At 38.6% G+C, this 22011-nt stretch overlaps 2 protein-coding genes across 8 annotated transcripts in view; one reads left to right on the top strand and one right to left on the bottom strand.

The window, feature by feature from the left end:
- The window catches only part of CARNMT1 (carnosine N-methyltransferase 1), a 37833-nt gene extending 23614 nt beyond the window's left edge, over positions 1 to 14219 (bottom strand). Inside the window, exons 1-4 of one of the 7 annotated variants that reach the window (XR_014822876.1) lie at positions 13700 to 14202; positions 12854 to 12929; positions 4836 to 5031; positions 3850 to 4013 (exon numbers count right to left, since the gene is read on the bottom strand). Coding sequence is in view for 2 of the 7 variants with exons in the window: in XM_003121964.6 (XP_003122012.6) it covers positions 3850 to 4013; positions 4836 to 5031; positions 13700 to 14142 (803 nt within the window). In the remaining 5 variants the exon portion in view is untranslated. Of the gene's footprint in view, positions 1 to 3416; positions 4014 to 4835; positions 5032 to 12853; positions 12930 to 13699 lie in introns of all 7 variants that reach the window. The other 6 variants (XR_014822879.1, XM_084987975.1, XR_014822873.1 and 3 more) reach the window with 6 other exon arrangements.
- OSTF1 (osteoclast stimulating factor 1) overlaps positions 1 to 22011 on the top strand; it is a 144767-nt gene that overhangs the window by 26323 nt on the left and 96433 nt on the right. The gene's annotated exons all lie outside the window — the stretch shown is intronic.

Genomic DNA, 22011 nt, shown 5'->3' on the forward strand with positions numbered 1-22011 from the left:
TATTAACTGTAGCATTATTTATAACCGCAAGGTACTGCCAACTACTTTACTTATGTAACCAAATATGAGACTGAAGTATTATAAAAACATTTAAAAAAATTGAGTAAGATCTCCATGAACTGATATATAGCTAATCTAGTACATATCATTAAGTGAAAAAAAGCAAAGTGCTAAATATACAGTATGCTACCTTTTGTATGAAAAAAGGAGGTACTTAAAAAGAAAAAAAAAATCTGCTTACATTCATAAAAAATAGAAAACAAAAATAAGAAGGATAAATGAGAAATCAATAATACTGATTACCTACATGGGAGTGGGGGGTAGTTAGGGTACAGAAAGAACAGGGGAAGGAATAACATTTTTTCTGACTATCATGTTTTTTGTATACTTTTGTCAAATTGATAGTCCACAAATCAAAAAAAATAAATAAATCAAGAATGGGACAGGGGTCAGGGACACATAATCCTAAAACTAAAAGCAAAAAGACACAAATAAATATAAATAGAGTGAATTTCACATAAAAAAAAATAACCACACTGAGGGTGAGGGGGCTAAAGGGAAGCCAATTTGAGTAAACTATAAACAATATTTTTATTAAAAACCCTTAGTTTAGGGAGGAAACTCTAATTGCTAGCAAATCCTGAACTCTTTTTGGTAGTTTTATTTTTCCTAGTGGTATAGATATAGTAAACCTGAAACAATTTTGTGTATATTGTAGGACTGGGTTAAAGAGTAAAATATAATGATGTCAGAAGCCAGGGTTCTCTCTGGGAAAAAAACAGATACAGAGAAGGGTGGAAGCCAAAGGAGGAACTCAACAGGATTGAAATAGAACTGAACATGATTTCTTGTATTTGGGTGTGAATGCATGGGTTCTGTCCACTGAAAGGCCCATAAGCAATGATATCTTAGGAAAAAGGAACATGCCTGCAAGATCTTGGTTTCTACAAACCATTCCACAGTAAAAGGAAAATATCCAGTTCTAGGAACAAAGAAGGGACTGAAATATCTTATTATGTCAGAAAGTAAGGAAGTGCTTAAAAAATGATTGGGGCATGCCATGCCAAATAGACACAAGCACCAAGTGAAGGCATCCCTGCTGGCCAAATCTGAGTATATCTGAGCAAGAAATTTTTAAAAACCAACAATAATGGGTTATAACCTATTGAATCAGAAAGGAACCATGAGTCCTTCCTGTAGCAGGTAACAGCAGAATGCTGACTGATAACTGTACAGTTAGAAAATAACCATTCTGTAACCATCGGAGCACAGATTATCTCATGCAAGATGCAGTGGATGACAATTCGAGGAGGAAGCTTTAAGAAGGAGCAGGATATTAATTGCATGGTCTCAAACTATCTCCTCAGAAATTGCTTACTAGTTTCAAGAAAACAGTAAATAAACAGCAGGAAAACCAAATAAAATCTTGATTAAAATCAAGATGGGCTGACAAACATTGCACTTCTCTGAATGTGATATCATAAAAAGGATACAATAACAATTACGTATTATTTTGAGAGAGTACATATATGTAATCTATACCTAATCATGAAGAAACATTAGATGATGTCAAACTGAGGAATATTCTACAAAATAACTTTGTCATATCCTTCAAAAAAGTAAATACCATGAAAGAAAAAAAAAAAAAAGGCCAAGGAACTGTTCCAGGTTAGAGACCAAGGAGTTCCCATTGTGGCTTAGGGGTAACCAATCAGACCAGTATCCAAATTAAAGACTAAGACATTAGAATTAAACATTATAGGAGTTCCCGTCGTGGCGCAATGGTTAACGAATCCGACTAGGAACCATGAGGTTGCGGGTTCGGTCCCTGGCCTTGCTCAGTGGGTTAACGATCCGGCGTTGCCGTGAGCTGTGGTGTAGGTTGCAGACGCGGCTCGGATCCCGCGTTGCTGTGGCTCTGGTGTAGGCCGGTGGCTACAGCTCCGATTGGACCCCTAGCCTGGGAACCTCCATATGCCGCGGGAGCGGCCCAAGAAATAGTAACAACAACAACAACAAAAAAGAGAGACAAAAGACAAAAAAAAAAAAAAAAAAAAAAAAAAGAGTCTGCTTCTCAGAGACATCCCTGATCCAGGCCCCTCCACCATCACATCTATCCCTTCCCTGTATTAAAAAAAAAAAAAAAAAAAAAAAAAAAAAAAAGAATTAAACATTATACAATATTTTGGGTTGGATTCTAGATTGTACAGAAAAACAAATGTTATAAAGGACATTATCAAGATAATTTATGAAACTTATATATAGACCATAGGTTAGGAAACTGTATTCGAGGTTAAATTTTCTCAATCGGTATTAAGGAATAAAAAACATGATATACACAAACTCATTTCTAAAGTGGTTTAAATAATAACCATGTATATGTATGGCTATAAACGAACACATAAAGGCGGGGAAGGAGGAAGAGAGGGAAGTAAGAAAAGGAAATTTAAAAAAATCTAAAATGCTATGGTGAATTTAGGTTAAAAAATATATGGGCACTTTATGTACAACTCATACAATTTATCTGTAATTTTGAAGTTATTTCAAAACAAAAAGTTTTCAAAAAAAGAGGGAGAGAAAGGACACACACACTTGTACTGATATTTCTAGACTGATGCATTCATACTTAAAGATATCAATCAATGAGGAAGGGAAGAAAATAAGGAAAAGAAGCCACTACACAGATCCATTAAATCATAAACTGAATTCCATCCAGTAGTTCTCTTTGAATATATACCCTCTAAGTCAGGTTCCAAATATGGGTCCCAAGGACCAAAGAGGTCTATGGACAGAATTCATTGTACCTAGAAAGGGGGTGGGGAAAAAATTACATTTTTAATTTCATTAGCCATTAATTGATATTTTTGTCAATTATGAATATAGGCAACAAATAGGAGTTTTAGGAGTACCTATGACTTTATCACCAATAAAAATCATATGTATTTTCACTTTATATTAGCTACTGGGATTCTCAAACAACATATACTGTTCAGTTATTTTCAAAATAACTGAACAGTAGTCTTTAATGTGATACATGATAAAAAGCACATTATATAACAAATTTGCTTTTTAAGTATTTTGATACCTATCTTTCAAAATAACTGGTTTCTCTAAAATCCTATGTATGTTATGTTATTCACTTACAAATGTTATTCTAAAAAGACAAACTATGGGCTTCAGACTGTTCAAGGTTCTCGTGGCATAAAAAAGTTAAGAATCGGAGTTCCCACTGTGGCTCAGTGGAAATGAATCTGACTGGTATCCATGAGACGGAGGTTCAATCCCTAGCCTTGCTCAGCAGGTTAAGGATCCAGTGTTGCCGTGAGCTGTGGTGTAGGTTGCATACACAGCTTGGATCTGGCGTTGCTGTGGCTCTGGCGTAGGCCAGCAGCTATAGCTCTAATTCGACTCCTAGCCTGGGAACCTCCATGTGCCACAGGTGCAGCCCTATTAAAAAAAAAAAAGTTAAGAATCTCTGCTCTGAGCTATAAATCCCTCAGTTGCTTACAAGTGTGTCATAATGAGGAAATATAGAACAGTCTGCAGCTTTCTGCCCTGCCATAAAGCACAGTATAAAAAGAGACATCTAAAATAATGAACATTCAATCTAATCTTCTCATTATTTAATTTCTAGAGTAATTTCCCATAGTGCTAGAGCAATAATTATTCAAAACATCTATCGCAATCTCACACAAAGCATCAAAGAACAAATTTAACACAACATACCAACATATGAAAAAAGACAGGCACACAGAAACTATAAAAATGAATCAAGACTGAAACGTCTCTCAGAGAAATTCAGTGCTTACATATCTTAAGGAAATTGGTTAAAAACAAAATACTATTTACCATCTCTCTTTTGGAAAATTTTTTAAAATTTCTTTAATGATTGGCTGGTAGCAGGCATCCCTTTCTGCTTTTCCAGTTTCACTCCAGTCTCTCACAAACTGTTTCAATGTGGACTTTAATTTATCCATGTCAAATGTAGATGCTGGCATAATCTTTCCATTCCCCTGTTTAAGAAACAGAAATCAATTAGCTTCTGAGAAAGTAATTAATCTCGAATATGGTTAAGTAAACACACCACAAAGGGGCTTTATAGATGGTTTAATGGGTAAATTACTAGTCTCTCACTTCAACCAGGGTTCAAGTGCAGCTTAAGATCCTAGATGAAAAAAGTTTGGTGGTCTCACTTCTATCCTCAATTAAGTTACGGTCATTAATTATGAAACCACCATGTAATTAAGCAGTCTTTACTCATGAGAGGACCAGGAATGAGCTGCTATGGAGAACGAACATTCTGTCTCTAAAAGAAGGAAAAAAAGTCCCTCTAGGTCACTGATGGCTCACAATGAAGTGGTCCAACTATACCTTTCCTGTGGATACAAAAAAGGGACTTCACTTTCTATTACTGCCAGTCTTTGAGATTTATAAGGGAAAATAATTTTTTAAAGTAAAGAATATCAATAGATACGAGATTCTGAAAATAATGTTTAGCCAGGGAAATTAACATACCTAGTTAGGTTGTTTATAAAAATGTAAGCCTTTAACTCCATATGCCATAATAGTCAGAACACTATGTGGAAAGTACTTAAAACACTAACAATTATCTTGGTATTTTAAGAGGAAAAAAAAAAAAATCAGTGAATATATCCAGCTTCTGGAATACTGTTCTATCAAGCCTAATAAAATGATTGAACATATAAGTGAAAACATTCTGAAAGCAGAGCAAATGATCCGTGCAAAATTATAAAAATCAAATCCAGAAGGATAAAGACCACAAATATACAATTTAAATCCTAAAATAAAAACAAATAGAATGAACTTTCACATACATCTTCTCCATATTCTTTATTTTCAAACATATGTATGCAATCATTCACAATGGTCAGTAGTATTTCTTGATTATGATCAATGCATTTCCGGATCTTGTCCAAGTGAAGAAGAAACTGAGGAAGTAGTTTCTGTTGATTAGCTGGAAGTGATCGAAATTGTCTTTCTGTTCGGTGCACTCGCTCATGCATGCTGGTACTAAAATATAAAAGGTGTTTTTTAAATTGGCAAAAGAATTCTCACCAGAGGCCAACCTTATTTTAAGGTTGTCTTGCTGTACAATTTTTCCCTTACAATGCTGGTATTGGCCCTGCCACTTACAAACTTTTGGTTTTTTAAAGGATATCAACTTAGGAAGTTTTATGTGGTTTTCATCTTATTATAAACTCTCTAAGCAACCAAACAAAAGACAAATAGTTTAAAAACCTGCACCAATTACAAGGGAGAAAAAAAGTAAACATAAAGAGGATTAATGCACAATAAGTTTACTTTTATGAATTCAATTTCCAAAATTAAAATTTTCAGCAAAACCAGATGACTAACTTATATTTCTCCAACAAGTACCTGAATGCAGCTCTGAAATTATTTTAGAATATTCACAAGATATTCTAAAGAATATACACAAGATATTCCATAAGATGTATTTTAAAATTATTAAGAGCCAACCAAGTTGAATTTTTGAAATATCATAAAGGATCTTGTGTACTATAAAGGCAATAAACAAATGAAAAACTGAAATTCCATAGATTTTTAAACAATAGTCATACTTTGTACTCCAAGTTTTCAGATAACTCTAAAGCTCACTTTGAAGATTACCTATTTATAAAATCTAAAAAGAACATTTTTTTTTTTTTTTTTTAAGAGCTGCACCCATGGCTTATGGAGGTTCCCAGGCTAGGGGTCTAATCACAGCTCTTGCTGTCGGCCTACAACAGAGCCACAGCAACACCAGATTCGAGCCGAGCTGCGTCTGTGACCTACACCACAACCTATACCACAGCTCACAGCAATGCTAGATCCTAAACCCACTGAGCAAGGCCAGGGATCAAACCCACAACCTCATGGTTCCCAGTCAGATTTGTTTCTGCTGCACCATGACAGGAACTCAGAAAATGAACATCATTTTTAAAAAGTTAAATTATTATACTCACAATGAAATGTCACTTTATATCAATCAATAGATTGGCAAAATTTAAAAGCCTGACTATTGGAAATATTGGTAAATATGTGAAAGGATGAGAATATTTATATGCTGATTGATGGTGGGTCCATGAATTAGTACAACTACTTCAGAAAATTTAGAATTACCTAGTAAAGTTTAATATGCACCCTTTCTGTGGCCTAGCAATTATACTACTAGACACATACTCAATAAATTCTTATAAATGGGTACGACACATGAATAATCCTTATCATAGCATTATAAAAAAAATAACAAACAGGAGTTCCCGTCATGGCTCAGTGGTTAACAAATCCGACTAGGAACCATGAGGTTGCGGGTTCGATCCCTGGCCTTGCTCAGTGGGTTAAGGATCTGGCGTTGCCGTGAGCTGTGGTGTAGGTTGCAGATGTGGCTCGGATCCCGTGTTGCTGCGTCTCTGGCATAGGCCGGCAGCTACAGCTCTGATTGGACCCCTAGCCTGGGAATCTCCATATGCCACGGGAGTGGCCCACGAAACGGCAAAAAGACAAAAAAAAAAAAAAAAAAAGAAACCTGGAAACAAGCCAAAAGTCCATCACCAGTAGACTGAATGAAGAAAATACAGTATAGTTATACAATAAAATACAGTTAAATATTAATAAAAACAGCTACACACAATGACATGGATAAAGGAACAAAATATTTGTTTAAAAACAAGTTGCATAAAAACACATAATGTACAATTCTATCTTCTATAAAAATGATATATTGCACAGACTGAACATATGTAGAAAAACTACAAGGAAAGCATGGAAATGAAAACTCTGCAAAGTGATGTCCTTTGAGGAGAAAAGGGTAAAATAATGTTCTCTTTAAAAACTGAGTGATAAGTGTTCACTACATCATTCTTTATATTTTAAATATACAAACAAATGCATAAATGCATATGTTTCTTTTAAATGATCTTCAGCATTCACTCAATTTTTTTTCTTTTTTTGCATTTACTCAGTATTAAATGGGAATAACTATTCTTTCTCTTTTGGTTGCCTTAATCTCTCTATTCATCCAAATAATTCTCTCATTTTTATCTGTCAAATTACTGTCTAGTTTACGAACAGTCATACTTAAAGAAGCCGCACTTTTAGAAGCTTGTGTGTGGTGGTATTCTGGGTGTGGCTGGTGATAATATGAAAGCCAGTTGGCAGTGGCTGCATTAATGTTTTCTTTTTCATCCCCTGGAGACAGTTTAACAGCAAGCTCTGGAGTCTAAAAGATCTGAAATTTAAATCCAGGTGATGCTACCTGTTTGCTATGTGACTCTTGGGCAAGTTATTTCCTCTTTCTGTGCCTCAACTGTCGCATACACAAAAACAAGGTAATACATAACAACAGTGATGATATATGATTATAGAAGCTATGATTTATTGAGATTTAATAAATGCCAGGCTTACTAAACCAAGTCACTTAACATGAATTATTCTGAAAAATCCCCATAAAACCCCATGAGGGGAGTTCCCTTGTGGCTTAGTGGGTTAAGGATCTGGCTTTGTCACTGCAGCACCTTGGGTCACAGCTGTGGCATGGGTTCACAGGTGGGGCAACAAACAAACAAACAAACAAAAAAACACAAACAAAACAAAACAAAGTATCACCATGAGAGAGGTACCATTATACTCCTCTGCCTACGTAATGGATTTCATTGAAAATGTAACTAATTTACAAGCACTTTTAAAGCCCATTGCCTAAAACACAGTCAGTACTCAAACATAGGAGGTATATCTAATTTACATAACTAATGTGTACACAGCGAAAATAAGAAAAATTTTAAAAAGTACTCCGGGGCAAAAAGAGCTCCTAATTATTCCTCTTTTAGAGGCAACCATTTCTAATTTTTTGGCATAGTTCTGTTTTATTGTTGTTATCTAACACAAAGTCATCTAACACCTTTCTAGTCAAAATGTGGTACAGACCACAGCAGAACACTTGGAAGTGGTTAGGAAGGGAGAATCTAAGGTCCCATGCAACATCTGCCGAACTGTAATCTGCCTCTTAACGAGACTCCAAAAGATTCACAGGCATGTTAAAGTTTTAGAAGCACTTGCAATTCTTCATCCTTATCAAAAGAATTTTCCCAGGTCAGGAGAAAGTTCTCAAAAAAAAAAAAAAAAAAAAAAGAAAAAAATCACCATTTGACAAATGACTATAATGACTGTTTATCATCCCATCTACGCAACAAAAATTTACTTAGCTATTTCCCAAACACTCATCTATATAATGAACTTTCTGTGTTAAAAAATCTCTCTCTATTTTAGGGGAAAAAAATCACCATGCTAATTCCAAAGAATTACCAAGTCAGAAAAGACAAGTATTTTGAAGGATCTTGATACAAAGTGATTTTCAGAAAGACTTTATCTATTCACATTCCTGGAGTATTAGGCTAAAGAAGTCCACAAGAGCAGAGGTGCGCAGCTTACATTTTACTATCAACAGGTTCAACAGTCTCAAGGTAATTCTTTCCTAGTGTTCCTGGGCACTGGAGCCCCCACAACTTCCCTCTAACCACACCTCAAAACTCAGTATTTCCACGTTGAACTTAGCATCTATCCCACAAAAACAAAAACAAACAAAAAAACCCACCCTGCACTTCTTCCCACGTGGCCGATGTTAATGAATGGTACAACATACATCCACTCAAGTTAGAAATTAATGAGTCATCCTAAAATGCCTCTTCTTATAGCCTGCACAATCAAGCCTAAAATTCTTTTTTTTTTTTTTTTTTTTTTTTTTTTTTTTCTTTTGTCTTTTTGTTGTTGTTGTTGCTATTTCTTGGGCCGCTACCGCGGCATATGGAGGTTCCCAGGCTAGGGGTTGAATCAGAGCTGTAGACTCCAGCCTACGCCAGAGCCACAGCAACGCGGGATCCGAGCCGCGTCTGCGACCTACACCACAGCTCACGGCAACGCCGGATCGTTAACCCACTGAGCAAGGGCAGGGACCAAACCCGCAACCTCATGGTTCCTAGTTGGATTCGTTAACCACTGCGCCACGACGGGAACTCCAAGCCTAAAATTCTTTAGAGTCTACCTCACAAAACTATCTGCAAATTATCCTTCCTCCAATGCTCTACCTCAGGCCTTCCCTGTGTCTCCCAAAGATAAACTGTGGGAGGGAGTGGGATGGACTGGGAGTTTGGGGTTAGTAGATGCGAACTATTGCATTTGGAGTGGATAAGCAATGAGATGTGATGTATAGCACAGGGACTGTATCTAGTCACTTGTAATGGAAAATGATGGAAGATAAAGTGAGGGGGAAAAAAACGTGTGTGTGTGTGTGAGAGAGAGAGAGACTGGGTCACTCTGCTGTACAGCAGTAATTGACAGAACATTGTAATTCAACTATAATAGAAAAAAAAAATCTTACCAAAAAAGGGGGTAAAAAAAGATAAACTGAGAGGCATGCTACCTAAATATGCTATCTCTAGCCTAACTCTCTTTCACCTCCAATCAGATAAATTTTTCTAAAATACAAATCTTTTTTTTTTTTTTTCATCTTTTTGCCTTTTCTGGGGCCGCACCTGCAGCATATGGAGGTTGCCAGGCTAGGGGTCAAATCTGAGCTGTAGCCACTGGCCTACGCCAGGGCCATAGCAACTCGGGATCCAAGCCGCATCTGAGACCTACACCACAGCTCATGGTAACACCAGATCTTCAACCCGATGAGCAAGGCCAGGGATCGAATCTCATGGTTCCTAGTCGGATTCATTAACCACTTAGCCACGACGGGAACTCCTAAAATACAAATCTTATCTTTGTCACTATTTAAACTCCGTATTTCAGCATATGCAAAAGCAATCAATAAAGGTTCAGTTATGCTCCCTAGGCACCACTTTTGGTTCTCCTTGGAGGCTACTTATTTCCATTAATGCAGGGAAGCTGAGTAAGTTATGGATTGGTCAGCAGAGCCTACACATACCTGCTGTCAATTCCATATAAGTGATAGAACTACACAGAGCAAGATGAGCTACAACATATCTCTTAACCGTTGGTTACTTAATGCAGGCAAAGTTGTAAGTAACATAATCTACATACCCCTTGAAATAAGTGATGTCTTATCAACGTTGAGAGGAGCCTAATTCTTACTATAATTGGGGCTAATTTCACTATTCAGTAAATGCTTACATCATCCATGTACTTTAAGAAGGCAGTGGGAAAATTATGACCTCCTGAATACTTGGGCTGTTTTCATAGAGAGTTCTACTGGAACACAGCTATACTCATTCCTTTACAGACTACCTGTGGTTGTTTTCAAACAAGGGCAGAGCCTGAACAGTTTTAACTGAGACCACTTAGCTCTCAGAGCTTAAAATATTCATTGCTAGCTCTTTAAAGAAAGTTTGCCAACCCTGCTTTAAAGGAATGTTTTACAACCTTCAGACTCTCCTTGGTTGTGAACCCAGTCAACATTAAGAGCCACATCCTCTGGCGGCCAACAGGAAAAACTAGAGTCAGCAGCCATGTTTTCTCAAGGGTATCTCTACCTTCAGCTCTCTCTAGAAGGGATGGTCTCAGCAGTGACCCAAACTACGACTCAGTTACCTTTCCTAAGAGCGGGTCCAGTGCTAGATCTGAGCTAAGAGCTAAGGTCAGAGACCCACTCCTTTGAACCAGCTGAAGTATTCCAGAATTCCAAGGAGAGAAGAGTATCTTTTCAAAAGGAAAGTTGGTCTCAATCCATTTTAAATATTTATTAAATACCCAGGATTGAAAGTGTCTTACTACGATCACTGCTTAATAATGCAGGGTAAAATCTGAGTAAATAATTTTGGATCTAAAAATAATAATGATAATAATAATAATTTTGGATTTTAGGCCAGACTCTAACACATTTCGGTTGTATAGCCCCAAGCAAGTTGCTCACCTGTTTATATGCTATCCCCTCACCTGTAAAGATGAGCACAACAGCTCAATTTTTAAAATCTCACCTACATGCTATTTTTAAAAGTAGAACATTTCTGACAAGACCTTTGATTTTTCAAATATAGTATTTTCTGAGTCAGTTCATTCATAACAGAAGTGACATTTTTAGACTTTTTTTTACTATTCAGTACAATGCTATGATCCATTTTTACCTTAGTCCAAATATGTCATCTAAGCAAAACCTACGGGCAGCACAAAATTGGAAGCCATTGGAAAGAGAAAATATTAATCAAAATACATTTCTTGCCTTATGACTTTCATCTGAATCTCCAATGTGTTGACTAAAAGACAGTGAGCAGTAAAACCAAACTCTCCAAAGTTTGGAAGTTTCTGTTAAACGTATAGAATACAACTATCCACAAGAATTTACTAGAATGATGGGAAATCTTACATCTGCAAAGCCACATGTGGCTACTGAGCACTTGAAATGTGGTTAGTGAGACTGAGGATGGGAATTTTAAAATTTATTAAATTTTAATTAATTTAAATTCAACCATATGTCATTAGTGGCTATGGTACTGGATAACGCAGGTCTAGATCATAAAATGTTGGAATGTAATAATACAGTGTTTTCTGTATCCAAGAATTTTGTGCACAATCCTTTCCGTACTCCTATTCCTTTAAGGATGTTTCTAAAAAGCTTTTTTTTTTTTTTGCCTTTTTGCTTTTTATGGCCACACCAGCAGCCGGCACATGGAGGTTCCCAAGCTAGGGGTCAAATCGGCGCTACAGCTGCCGGCCTAGGCCACAGCCACAGCACGCCAGATCCAGCTGTGTCTGTGACCTACACTACAGCTCATAGATCCTTAACCCACTGAGCAAGGCCAGCAATAGAACCCGCAACCACACTGTTCCTACTTGGATTCGTTTCCTCTGCACCATGATAAACTTCAAGAACTGGGTACAGACTACATTTCAACTAATTGACTCCATTATAGTTCTAAGATATCTCCCAATATTCTTTCTAGATTTTTCAACAGTAAATGTACCAGACTTTTCTGAACCTACCACTCTTAGCTATCTAATGTCAATTTCTGCCATTCCCTCTATCTGATTCTTCCAGGCACAGTACCTGTAACAAATTCTCTGGTTATCTGTCTTCCTCCATCTGTTAATACTAAATAAAATCCCCATACTACAAATAGGCTTTTGAGCTGCATAAGTAATGCAGTCCATGGTTATTATGCCTGGGTTTAATTAGTAAATTACTTCATCAGCTTTCCATTTCAAAAATTCATGTCACATATGTAATCCGAATTTAAATAATTTTAATTTTTTTTTCTTCTTGGCTTTCATAGGGCCGCTCCTGCGGCACATGGAGTTCCCAGACTAGGGGTCTAATCGGAACTGTAGCCACCAGCCTACGCCAGAGCCACAGCAATGCCAGATCCGAGCTGTGTCTACAACCTACACCACAGCTCACAGCAAGCCATATTGTTAACCCGCTGAGCAAGGCCAGGGATCGAACCCACAACCTCATGGTTCCTAGTCGGATTCGTTAACTGCTGAGCCACAACGGGAACTCCTAAATCTAAATAATTTTAAGCTTTTATTAAGCAATTTTTTAAATTCAAAATAGTAACAAAATAGCTTAGCCATTAGTCACAAATTGACAAACAGAATGACAAGTGTACTTCTTTGCTACTGTCTTATTTGTTAAAAATAGAGCTCCAACAACATGCCAAGCTGTAGTGACATAAAAACAAATAAGGCTCAATCCTGCCCTTGGGGAGGTCAGTCAAGCAATATAAAAAATTTGCATAAAGCACAGCAGGAGCCCATCTAAGGGAACAGTTTTACTTGAGTAGGAGATCACATCTATCTGATTCCAACTGCAGATTCAGAACAGTCATCAGTGGGCTCATCTCCTACACGAATTAAAAAAAAAAAGTGTTTTATTTACCTGAAAATCTAGTTGTTTAAAGCTCCTTTTAGATCTTGGAATTATAGTTTTGTGACTAAGCTATTTTAAGATGTATCTAGAAGAAAAGTGGAAATAAGTAAGTTTAAAAGTCCTACCACTGTTGCCCAACCCACAATGAGAATTCGATACATATTTGCAGAATAAAAGTGGCTCCTACAGTGCTTTCTCTCATTTCCCTCCTTAAAAATGAGCAAATTTTAGAACATCTGGCCTATCTCCGACCTTAATTTCACCCACAAGTTAAAGACATTGAGTGGCCTCCTTCACTCGCTCACCACAAAAATGCCTTGCGTTCATGCCGCCAAAGGGGGATGGGGTCGAAGTATTAATGCTGCTCTCATAAGAACTGGCAACAGTTTGGAAAAAAACGTCCTACGGCATCCCACGTGTAGGTGAACTTGGGCTCTCCGTTTGGTCAGTTTGGAGGACATGGACAACACATACAAATCATGCCCAGCACTGGAAGACTTTACCTCCTTCTATCTGAAATTCCTTACAACACTTTTCTGGTCACCCCCACCGGCCTCAATGCCAAACCTTTAACAAGAGATGGATGGCATGAGGGCTAATCTGATCCTGAGGTCAGAAGACAAGGGGCTGAGCGGCAGACGACGCGACAGACACGCGGGTGTGCAGGTCCCGGAGGGGCTAAGGTGATGAGAGGAGACTCCGGGGCCCAGAGGTCAGCTCAGGCAGCGCGGTTCCGACGCCCCGGAGGCGTGGTGGCAACCGGGTGAGCGCAGCGGGCGCCACGCTGCCGGCTGGTCCGCAGCAAGCAGCTGGCGCCCCGACGGGCTGAGCCGGGGTCCGCCACAGGCTCCTTACCCGTAGTAGCGGAAGGCATTAATGATCTTCCAGAAGTGCTCACGCTCTAGCCTCTCCTCCTCTTCCTCGGTACTGTGCACGACCGCCGCCGCCGCCGAAACCGCCACGGCGGAGCCCAAACGCCCGGCGGAGAACTGCACCTCCACCTCCTCGCTCCCGTTGCCTCCCCCGCGGCCGCAGCCGCCTCCCCCACAGCCCTCCGGCAGCTGAGAGGCAGGCGGCGGAGGGCGCCGCCGTCGCTGCATCGCCGCCTCGGCCCTCGGCCTGGCTCGCTTGCGTCTCGCCGCGACTGAAAGCGTGGTGGCGGCTGCTCGGCCTTCCTCTAGACGGCGCCCGCCGCGGACATGCCCCCAGCTCGCGATGCGCTCCACCCCCGCCGCCCTCAGGCCTCCGTCCGCGCCGGGCTCCGCCAGGTCTTCAGAACGCCCGGAACAAGCGCGCATGCGCATCCGTGAGTACGCCGAAGGGCCGCAGCCACCTGCGCTCATTTGCTGTCCGGCTTCGGCGAAGGCGCGCTGACGACACGACGATGCGTGAGGTGGGCGGGGCTCTGGGCCGAGGCGGGGGGGGGGAACTCAGGGCCAGGTGGGTGGAGCGAAGGAGGAGGTTATTGGTGGGTTGGGATTGGCACCTGCGAGCCCCCGCCTGGTTCGGGTTTAAGAGCCTCCAAGAGCTGAATGAAGAAATGGGCCGCTGAACTAAGGCTAGCATATTAGCAGAAGAGCGAAAGCAGAAAAAAAAAATTAGCTTTGATGAATTTATTCGGAACTTTTATTTCAGAAAGTCTGAAGGAAGTTCTTGCATTCACCCTAATTTGTTTTAATTAATTTCCTAAGTGAATTTCTATTCCTAATTGTGTAAAGAGAGAAGGACCCCATCATCTTTTTGGTGTTTAGGGACCTTCGAAAGTCCTAATCCAACCCTGGACTGGTGGTGGCAGCAGATCGGGGAAATGCAGGAACCTAACTCTATCTGCTAGTTGCGCACAGGAGCAGTAATGCGGTGCAGCACTAATATCTAATGGTGGCCCATAGCAATGCTGGACTTAACCACTTCCTTTTCGTCACCTACATTCACTTTTTACCCCATTTCTCTCTGGGCTCACGGATAAAACAGCTGTCCTACCTTCATTCAATGTTATTCTTAGGAAATAACTCATTCCACTCAATTTAATAAACCCCCAGCAAATTAGTCTTTCAAATAAGAGCAAAAGAAGAAAGGTTTTATTCAGGAGAGTTAAACTTGTCCAGGAGCCACAAATGCTGTTAAAAACATATAATGATATTGAAAAAGAAGTAGCTTCATTTTCATAAGTTAAATAAATTGAAATAAAGGCAAGGCTAAAGAAAAATAACTGTGGTTATTCTATGTTAATGTTACATTTTTATACTTTACGAAGCTTAAGGTCTGTTTTTTTGAAGAGTAATGCAGTAATATATGGTTCAAAATTCAAAAGGAAATTACAAAGGATTACAAATATAAAGTTTCTTTAACCTGCTCTTAGGACCCATATCCCCCTTCTAGACACAATATATCAATTCCTTGCCTGTAATTCCAAATTTTCTGTCCAGTACCTCCTTTCTTAGAGTCTGGTGTTTGAAAGTTATGTATAAATTCTTATAATATTAACTGTTACCAATACTGTTTTCATATGCACACACAAATTATACATGTCCTAACTGGTGACATATATCATGCTATGTAACATTTTATTTAATATTTTATATTTTTAATTGTTTTTCTCTATTACCCTTTTTTTGTTTCTTACCTCAACTCTGTGAAGGAAACATTGTTATCTTTCTTTAATGAATAAAGAAACAGATTCAGAGAAATTAATTGTCTTGCCCAGACACATATAAATAGCAGAGCTGAAGTACATTTATTCATTCACTCTTTCCAAGAAATACGTTGATTGCCTCCAATTTCTCTTGCACTGAGCTAAGGGCAGCTAGAAGCTAGTGGAAACATGGACTTCTCATTTTCACTTTGCCAGTTACTAAGTGTGACCTGTTTAAAAAGTCGCTTGAGGTCTCCATTGTATCATTTCTAAAATGGATATAATACCTCCCTTCCCACAGGGAGGCTGGGAAAAATAAATGAAATAAAGAGTGAGAAATGCCTAGTATATCAACTTGATGTTTGCTCTCCTCCTTTTGGATCTCTTTAGGATACATTTGACCTTCTCTTCAAAAACTTCTGTTTAGGACTTCCTCTTCTAACTTCTTGCAATGAGTTTCTCCTATAGAAATCTTCCCAAACAACAGAGGCCCTTGGGCTGAAAGCTTTGGAATATTTTCATCAAGAGGTCAGTTAATCTCCAAGAATCATAACCAAAACACACCATCAAGCTTTCTTAAGTTATTCTGAATAACTGTTAGTTAAGAAGCTAAAGCTGGAGTTCCCGTCGTGGCGCAGTGGTTAGCGAATCCGACTAGGAACCATGAGGTGGCGGGTTCGATCCCTGCCCTTGCTCAGTGGGTTAACGATCCGGCGTTGCGGTGAGCTGTGATGTAGGTTGCAGACGCGGCTCAGATCCCGCGTTGCTGTGGCTCTGGCGTAGGCTGGCAGCTACAGCTCCGATTCAACCCCTAGCCTGGGAACCTCCATATGCCGCAGGAGCAGCCCAAGAAATAGCAACAACAACAAAAAGACAAAAGACAAAAAAAAAAAAAAAAAAAAAAAAAAAAAAAAAAGAAGCTAAAGCTCACACATTCATACCTTCATACATTGCTCATAGGAATGTAAAATGCTACAGTCACGGTAGAAATAGTCACTGTTCTTACAAAACTGAATATATGTATACCATACAACCTGTCCAACACACTTGGACGTTTATCCCAGAGAAATGAAAACATGTATTCACACAAAATCCTATACATGAAACTTTATAGCAAGTTTATTTGTAAAAGCCAAAAATTGGAACCAGCCCAAATGTCCTTCAGTAGATGAATGATTAGACAAACATGGGATACTACCAAGCAGTAGAAAAAAAGAATGAACTATGTATATACCTGATAATGGAGAGGAATCTCAATTATGCTAAATGTGGAGGAGGGAATCTCAAAGGATTACATGCTATATAATTCCATTTATATACATTTTTTTTAAATAATTCAATGAGGAGTTCCCCTTGCAGCTCAGCGGTCAACAAAACCGATTAGTATCCATGAGGATACGGGTTCAATCCCTGGCCTCGTTCAATGGGTTAAGGATCCAGTGTTGCCATGAGCTGTGATGTAGGTCACAGATGCAGCTCAGATCTGGCCTTCCTGTGGCTGTGGCATAGGCCGGTGGCTGCAGCTCTGATTGGATCCCTGGCCTGGGAGCCTCCATATGCTGAGGGTGTGGCCCTAAGAAGACAAACAACAACAAAAAAAGAAAAGAAAAAGAAAAGTAATTCAATGAATTTTATTATATTTATAGTTGTACAACCATCATCCCAACCTAATTTTAGAATACTTCCATCCCAAACCTCCTGTCCACCCCGCTCTCCCCACAACCTGCCCCTTTGGTAACTATAAGGTTTTCAGTCTGTGAATCTGTTTCTGTTCTGCAAATAAGTACATTTGTATCCATTTTTTAGATTTCACATGTAAGTAATATAATATGGTGTTTGTCTCGCACTGTCTGATTAACTTCACTTAGTGTGATAATTTCTAGGTCCATCCATGTTGCTACAAAATGCCATTATATCATTCTTTTTTATGGCTAAGTAATATTCTGTGGTATATATATATACCACATCTTCTTTATCCATTCCTCTTTGGATTATATATTGTCTTGAAATAACAAAATTATAGAGGTAGAGAACAGATTTAGTGGCTGCCAGAGGTTGGGGGTAATGGTTGAAAGAGGGGTATCTGTGACTATAAAAGGGTAGCACAAGGGAAACTTGTGTAAGAAGATTGTTTTGTATGTTGATTTTGGTGCATAAAATTGCATAGAAATTAACATACATGCCACACACACATGAATGAATACATATCAAATCTGAATAAGATTGACTGATTGTATCAATGTCACCTTCCTGATTGTGACATTATACTACAGTTATGCAAGACATTGTCACTAGGGTGAAGAGTATATGTGATTTGTCTGAATTATTTCTTAAAACTGCATATGAATCTACAGTTATGCCAAAAGAAAAAGCCCTCAAAATAATATGTAAGCTTGTAATTGCTGTTTATTCTTACAGACACATTTTTTACATTAAAGCCCAGAAAAAGTTCCTAAATACTTAAATACTTTTCTCATTAAAAACATTTGAATTAGGAAATTTTCAAACTTAAATAAAAGTAGAAACAATATCATGAGGAGTCCTTTGTATTATAACCATTCATCCAGTTTCAGAAATTATCAACAGTTTACTAATCTTGTTTTATTTAACCTCGCCTTGTTGATTATTTGTTCCCAAGTTTTTGCAGGGGTCTTTCAAAGCAATTCCCAGAGATTTTTATTTTTCTCATACATACTTTAGTGTGCATATCTAAGAGGAATTTTTTAAGGACAAGTATCATGCCATTATTATATCTATCAATAATAATGATAATAAATTTGTTATCATGGACATCTTTTTAATAAGGTTTTAATTTAATTTAATTTTTTTCTTTTGGGGGGGTGCTGCACCCTTGGCATATGAAAGTTCCCAGGCTAGGGGTCCAATGAGAGCTACAGCTGCCAGCCTACACCACAGCCACAGCAGTGCCAGATCCGAGCCGTGTCTGCGACCTACACCAGAGCTCACAGCAACACCAGATCGTTAACCCACTGAGCGGGGCCAGGGATTGAACCCCCATCCTCATGGGTACTGGTTGGATCTGTTTCCACTGAGCCACAAAGGGAACTCCCTAGTTAAGAACATTATGCCTACTATATCTCTTGTATTCCTCAAAGGTCCCTACTTCCCCTCTTTCCTTTCTTTTTATCAAGCCATTGTTTTGGGGTTTTTTGTTTTGTTTTGTTTATTTTTTTGAGAAAGCTAGATCATTTGACCTATAGACTATCCCATACTTTGGATTTGATCCATTGTTTTATCATAACATTATGACTTGCTTCTTTTATTCAATATTATGTTTTAAGGTTTTATCCATGTTGTGTAAAGCTATAGTCTCTTTATTTCCATACTATGAGGTATTCCTTGAATGGACATATCACAATTTATTTTTTATTAGAAGGCATCTTTTTTTTTTTCCATGTACTCTCCAACTCCTTAACGATTTTTCGTTTTCTTCAGAGTACTTAGCATTGCCTGACATTGCATTCCTGTGATGGTTGTTTTTATGTGTCAACTTGATGGGGCAAGGAAATGCCTAGATAGCATGTAAAAATATTATTTGTGAATGTGTCTGTGAGATTGTCTCTGGATGACATTAGCATTTGAATAAGCAGACTGAATAAAGGAGACTGACCTCACCAGTGCAGGTGAGCATCATCCAACTTCCTGGGGGCCTAAATAGAACACAAAAGCAGACCAAGGGAGAATTGGCTAGAGCAGAGACAGTCAGCTAGATCTTTAAAGGATACATTTCCAACTTGAAGAGGCAAAGAGTGGGAATACTCTTTGCAACCTAACTCAAACTGGCTTAAGTCAAAATGGAAAAAAAAGGGGGGGAGGGTTTAATTGTTTCTTATTGCCAAAGAGATCAGGCATAGATAGATCTAGAAGCTCAAATATACCATCGGGAACCTATCATTTGCTGTTTCTTGGCCTTGTCAAACACTGCGTTTTGCTAAAAGTTCTGACTGGAGGTCCAGGCAAGACCTGCACTGGACCAGTTGGTTCATGTGCTCCTTATTGAAGTGACTGCTGTGACCAAAGTGTCATGGTATAAAACAAATTTTAATAATTCATGTGGTATAAAGTTATTAGAACTTTTCCAAATCAAACAGAAGAGATTCAATGAGTCACTAGGCAGTGGAGGTTCCTTTTGGATTCTGAAGCAGTAGAGCGATATCATAAAAGTGCAGAACAATTAATCAGACAAGAGCCAATGGCTAAACTGTTGTTAGGAAGACCAGATAAAGAGATTGTTCAAATAATCCTGAAATGGCATGATAAAGATATATGCTAGACAGTTATAATGAAGGGAAGAAATTAAGGTAAATCTAGATATTATTTTCCAAGGAAGAAAAGACTAAATTAAATGCAGGGGATGAATAAAGAAAAGAATCAAAAGAGATGACAAATGTTGCAGCTAGAATTACAAAGATATTACTAATAGAAATTTATAAAGGAGTTCCTGTCGTGGCGCAGTGGTTAACAAATCCGACTAGGAACCATGAGGTTGCGGGTTCGGTCCCTGGCCTTGCTCAGTGGGTTAACGATCCGGCGTTGCCATGAGCTGTGGTGTAGGTTGCAGACGCGGCTCGGATCCCGCGTTGCTGTGGCTCTGGTGTAGGCCGGTGGCTACAGCTCCGATTCAACTCCTAGCCTGGGAACCTCCATATGCCGCGGGAGCGGCCCAAGAAATAGCAACAACAACAAAAGACAAAAGACAAAAAGACAAAAAAAAAAAAAAAAGAAATTTATAAGGACAGTGGGTTTCTCCTTCTCCAAATGCCCTTGGCCCGATCCTTCTCTCTTATCCTATGGTTTCGTTCAGTAGCCTGGATAAAGACTGCTAGAAAGCCTAAGTACAGAAAGATTAAAGTACCCATCTCCACCATCATATGTGATTCCATGTGAAAGTATTAAATGGTAAAATAAGCATAAGAAGTCCAATGGTCATAATTTGTCACATGATGTTTTTGTATAATCACAAAATTTTCTCATCAGATATTTTCTTGCTGATACCCTAGTTCACATTTAGTTTATATAATTCAGCACTGCTTGTTAGCAATTGAGTGCTTATTTTTCGCCCTCAGATTGAAAACACACATTTTTAGAATGTAGATATTCTTTTTTTTTTTTTAAGGCAACTTTTAACAGTATCCTAATACAGCTGAAATATTGCACTCCCCGCCCCCTGCCACTGCCCCAAAGGAAATGAAAACAATATCTGAGAGAGATCTGCACTCCCATGTTCACTGCAGCATTAGTCACAATAGCCAAGACATGGAAACAACCTAATTGACCTTCAAAGGATGAATGGATAAAGAAGATGTATATGTGTACATATAAATAAGAATTCTGAAATTCTCATAAATTTCATCTGCTTAAACATTAAAGCATATTTATATATCTTAGTAATTAGGACTATTTGATCGAGGGTAAAAATTATTTATAGGCAGATGGAAGAGAAAGGGAAAGGAAAGAAGAAAAGTACATGAGGTGAATCTATCTCTTGATGGAGGATGGGACTCACATTAGCAAAGAGAGGCAAAGAGGGTCATCTTCCCTTCTAGCTTACCTTCTCTGATCACTAGATCAGTGGATGGATTCTTCATTTTAGGAAGCTGAAGAGATTCAATGATTTGATGGAGAGAATTAGAGATTGTGAGAATTCCCACAGAAGTAATGTCTAGAATGGAAAAAGAAAGCTAAGCACCAGCTTATAACTTAAAAACTATTGACTGAGTTCCCTCATGGGAAGCAGGTTACAGCTCTGGTGTTGTCACTGCAATGGATTAGGTTACTGCTGTGGCACAGGTTTGATCCCTGGCCTGGGAACTTCCACATGCTGCAGGCACAGCCAAAAAAATAAATAAAATAAAAACTATTGACTTCTGGATTAATGGAGCATGCAACTGGAGTTCTACCTGAATGTCTTGCCACTAACCTTCCACTGCTACAAATTTTAGACATTTTCTCCAAATAACAAATAAAAACAAATTTAAATAATAACTAATATTTAATGAACACATATCATGTGTCAGATTACTATGCTAAATGTAAAGCATTTGTATGGATTAAAAATTTAATCTTTACAGCAAATTTATTTATTTTTATGGCTGCACTTGCATGTGGAAGTTCCCATGCCAAGGGTCAAATTGGAGCTGCAGCTGCTGACCTACACCACAGACACAGCAACACTAGATCTGAGCTACATCTTTGACCTAAGCTGCAGCTTGCAGCAATGCTGTATCCTTAACCCACTGATCAAGGCCAGGGATTGAAGCCACATCTTCATGGACACTCCGTCGGGTTCTTAATCTGCTGAGCCACAACAGGAACTCCAGTCTTCACAACAAATATATAAAATAAGTTTATCATTATCTCCATTTTATAGACAACATGACTAAGCTCCAACATGGATAACGACTCGCTTGAGGTCACACAGCTATATCTGATTTTGTTCTATGTGAATGACACCAAGCCCACATTATACTCTTTCCCAAATAAGTAATCTCTTAAATTTCTTTTAGCTGGGTGA

Source organism: Sus scrofa, chromosome 1, assembly GCF_054392235.1.
Source record: "Sus scrofa isolate SSC_HxYL_T2T_F1_AM1 chromosome 1, Sscrofa_HxYL_maternal_Yorkshire_Landrace_v2.0, whole genome shotgun sequence".
Classification (NCBI taxonomy): domain Eukaryota; kingdom Metazoa; phylum Chordata; class Mammalia; order Artiodactyla; family Suidae; genus Sus; species Sus scrofa.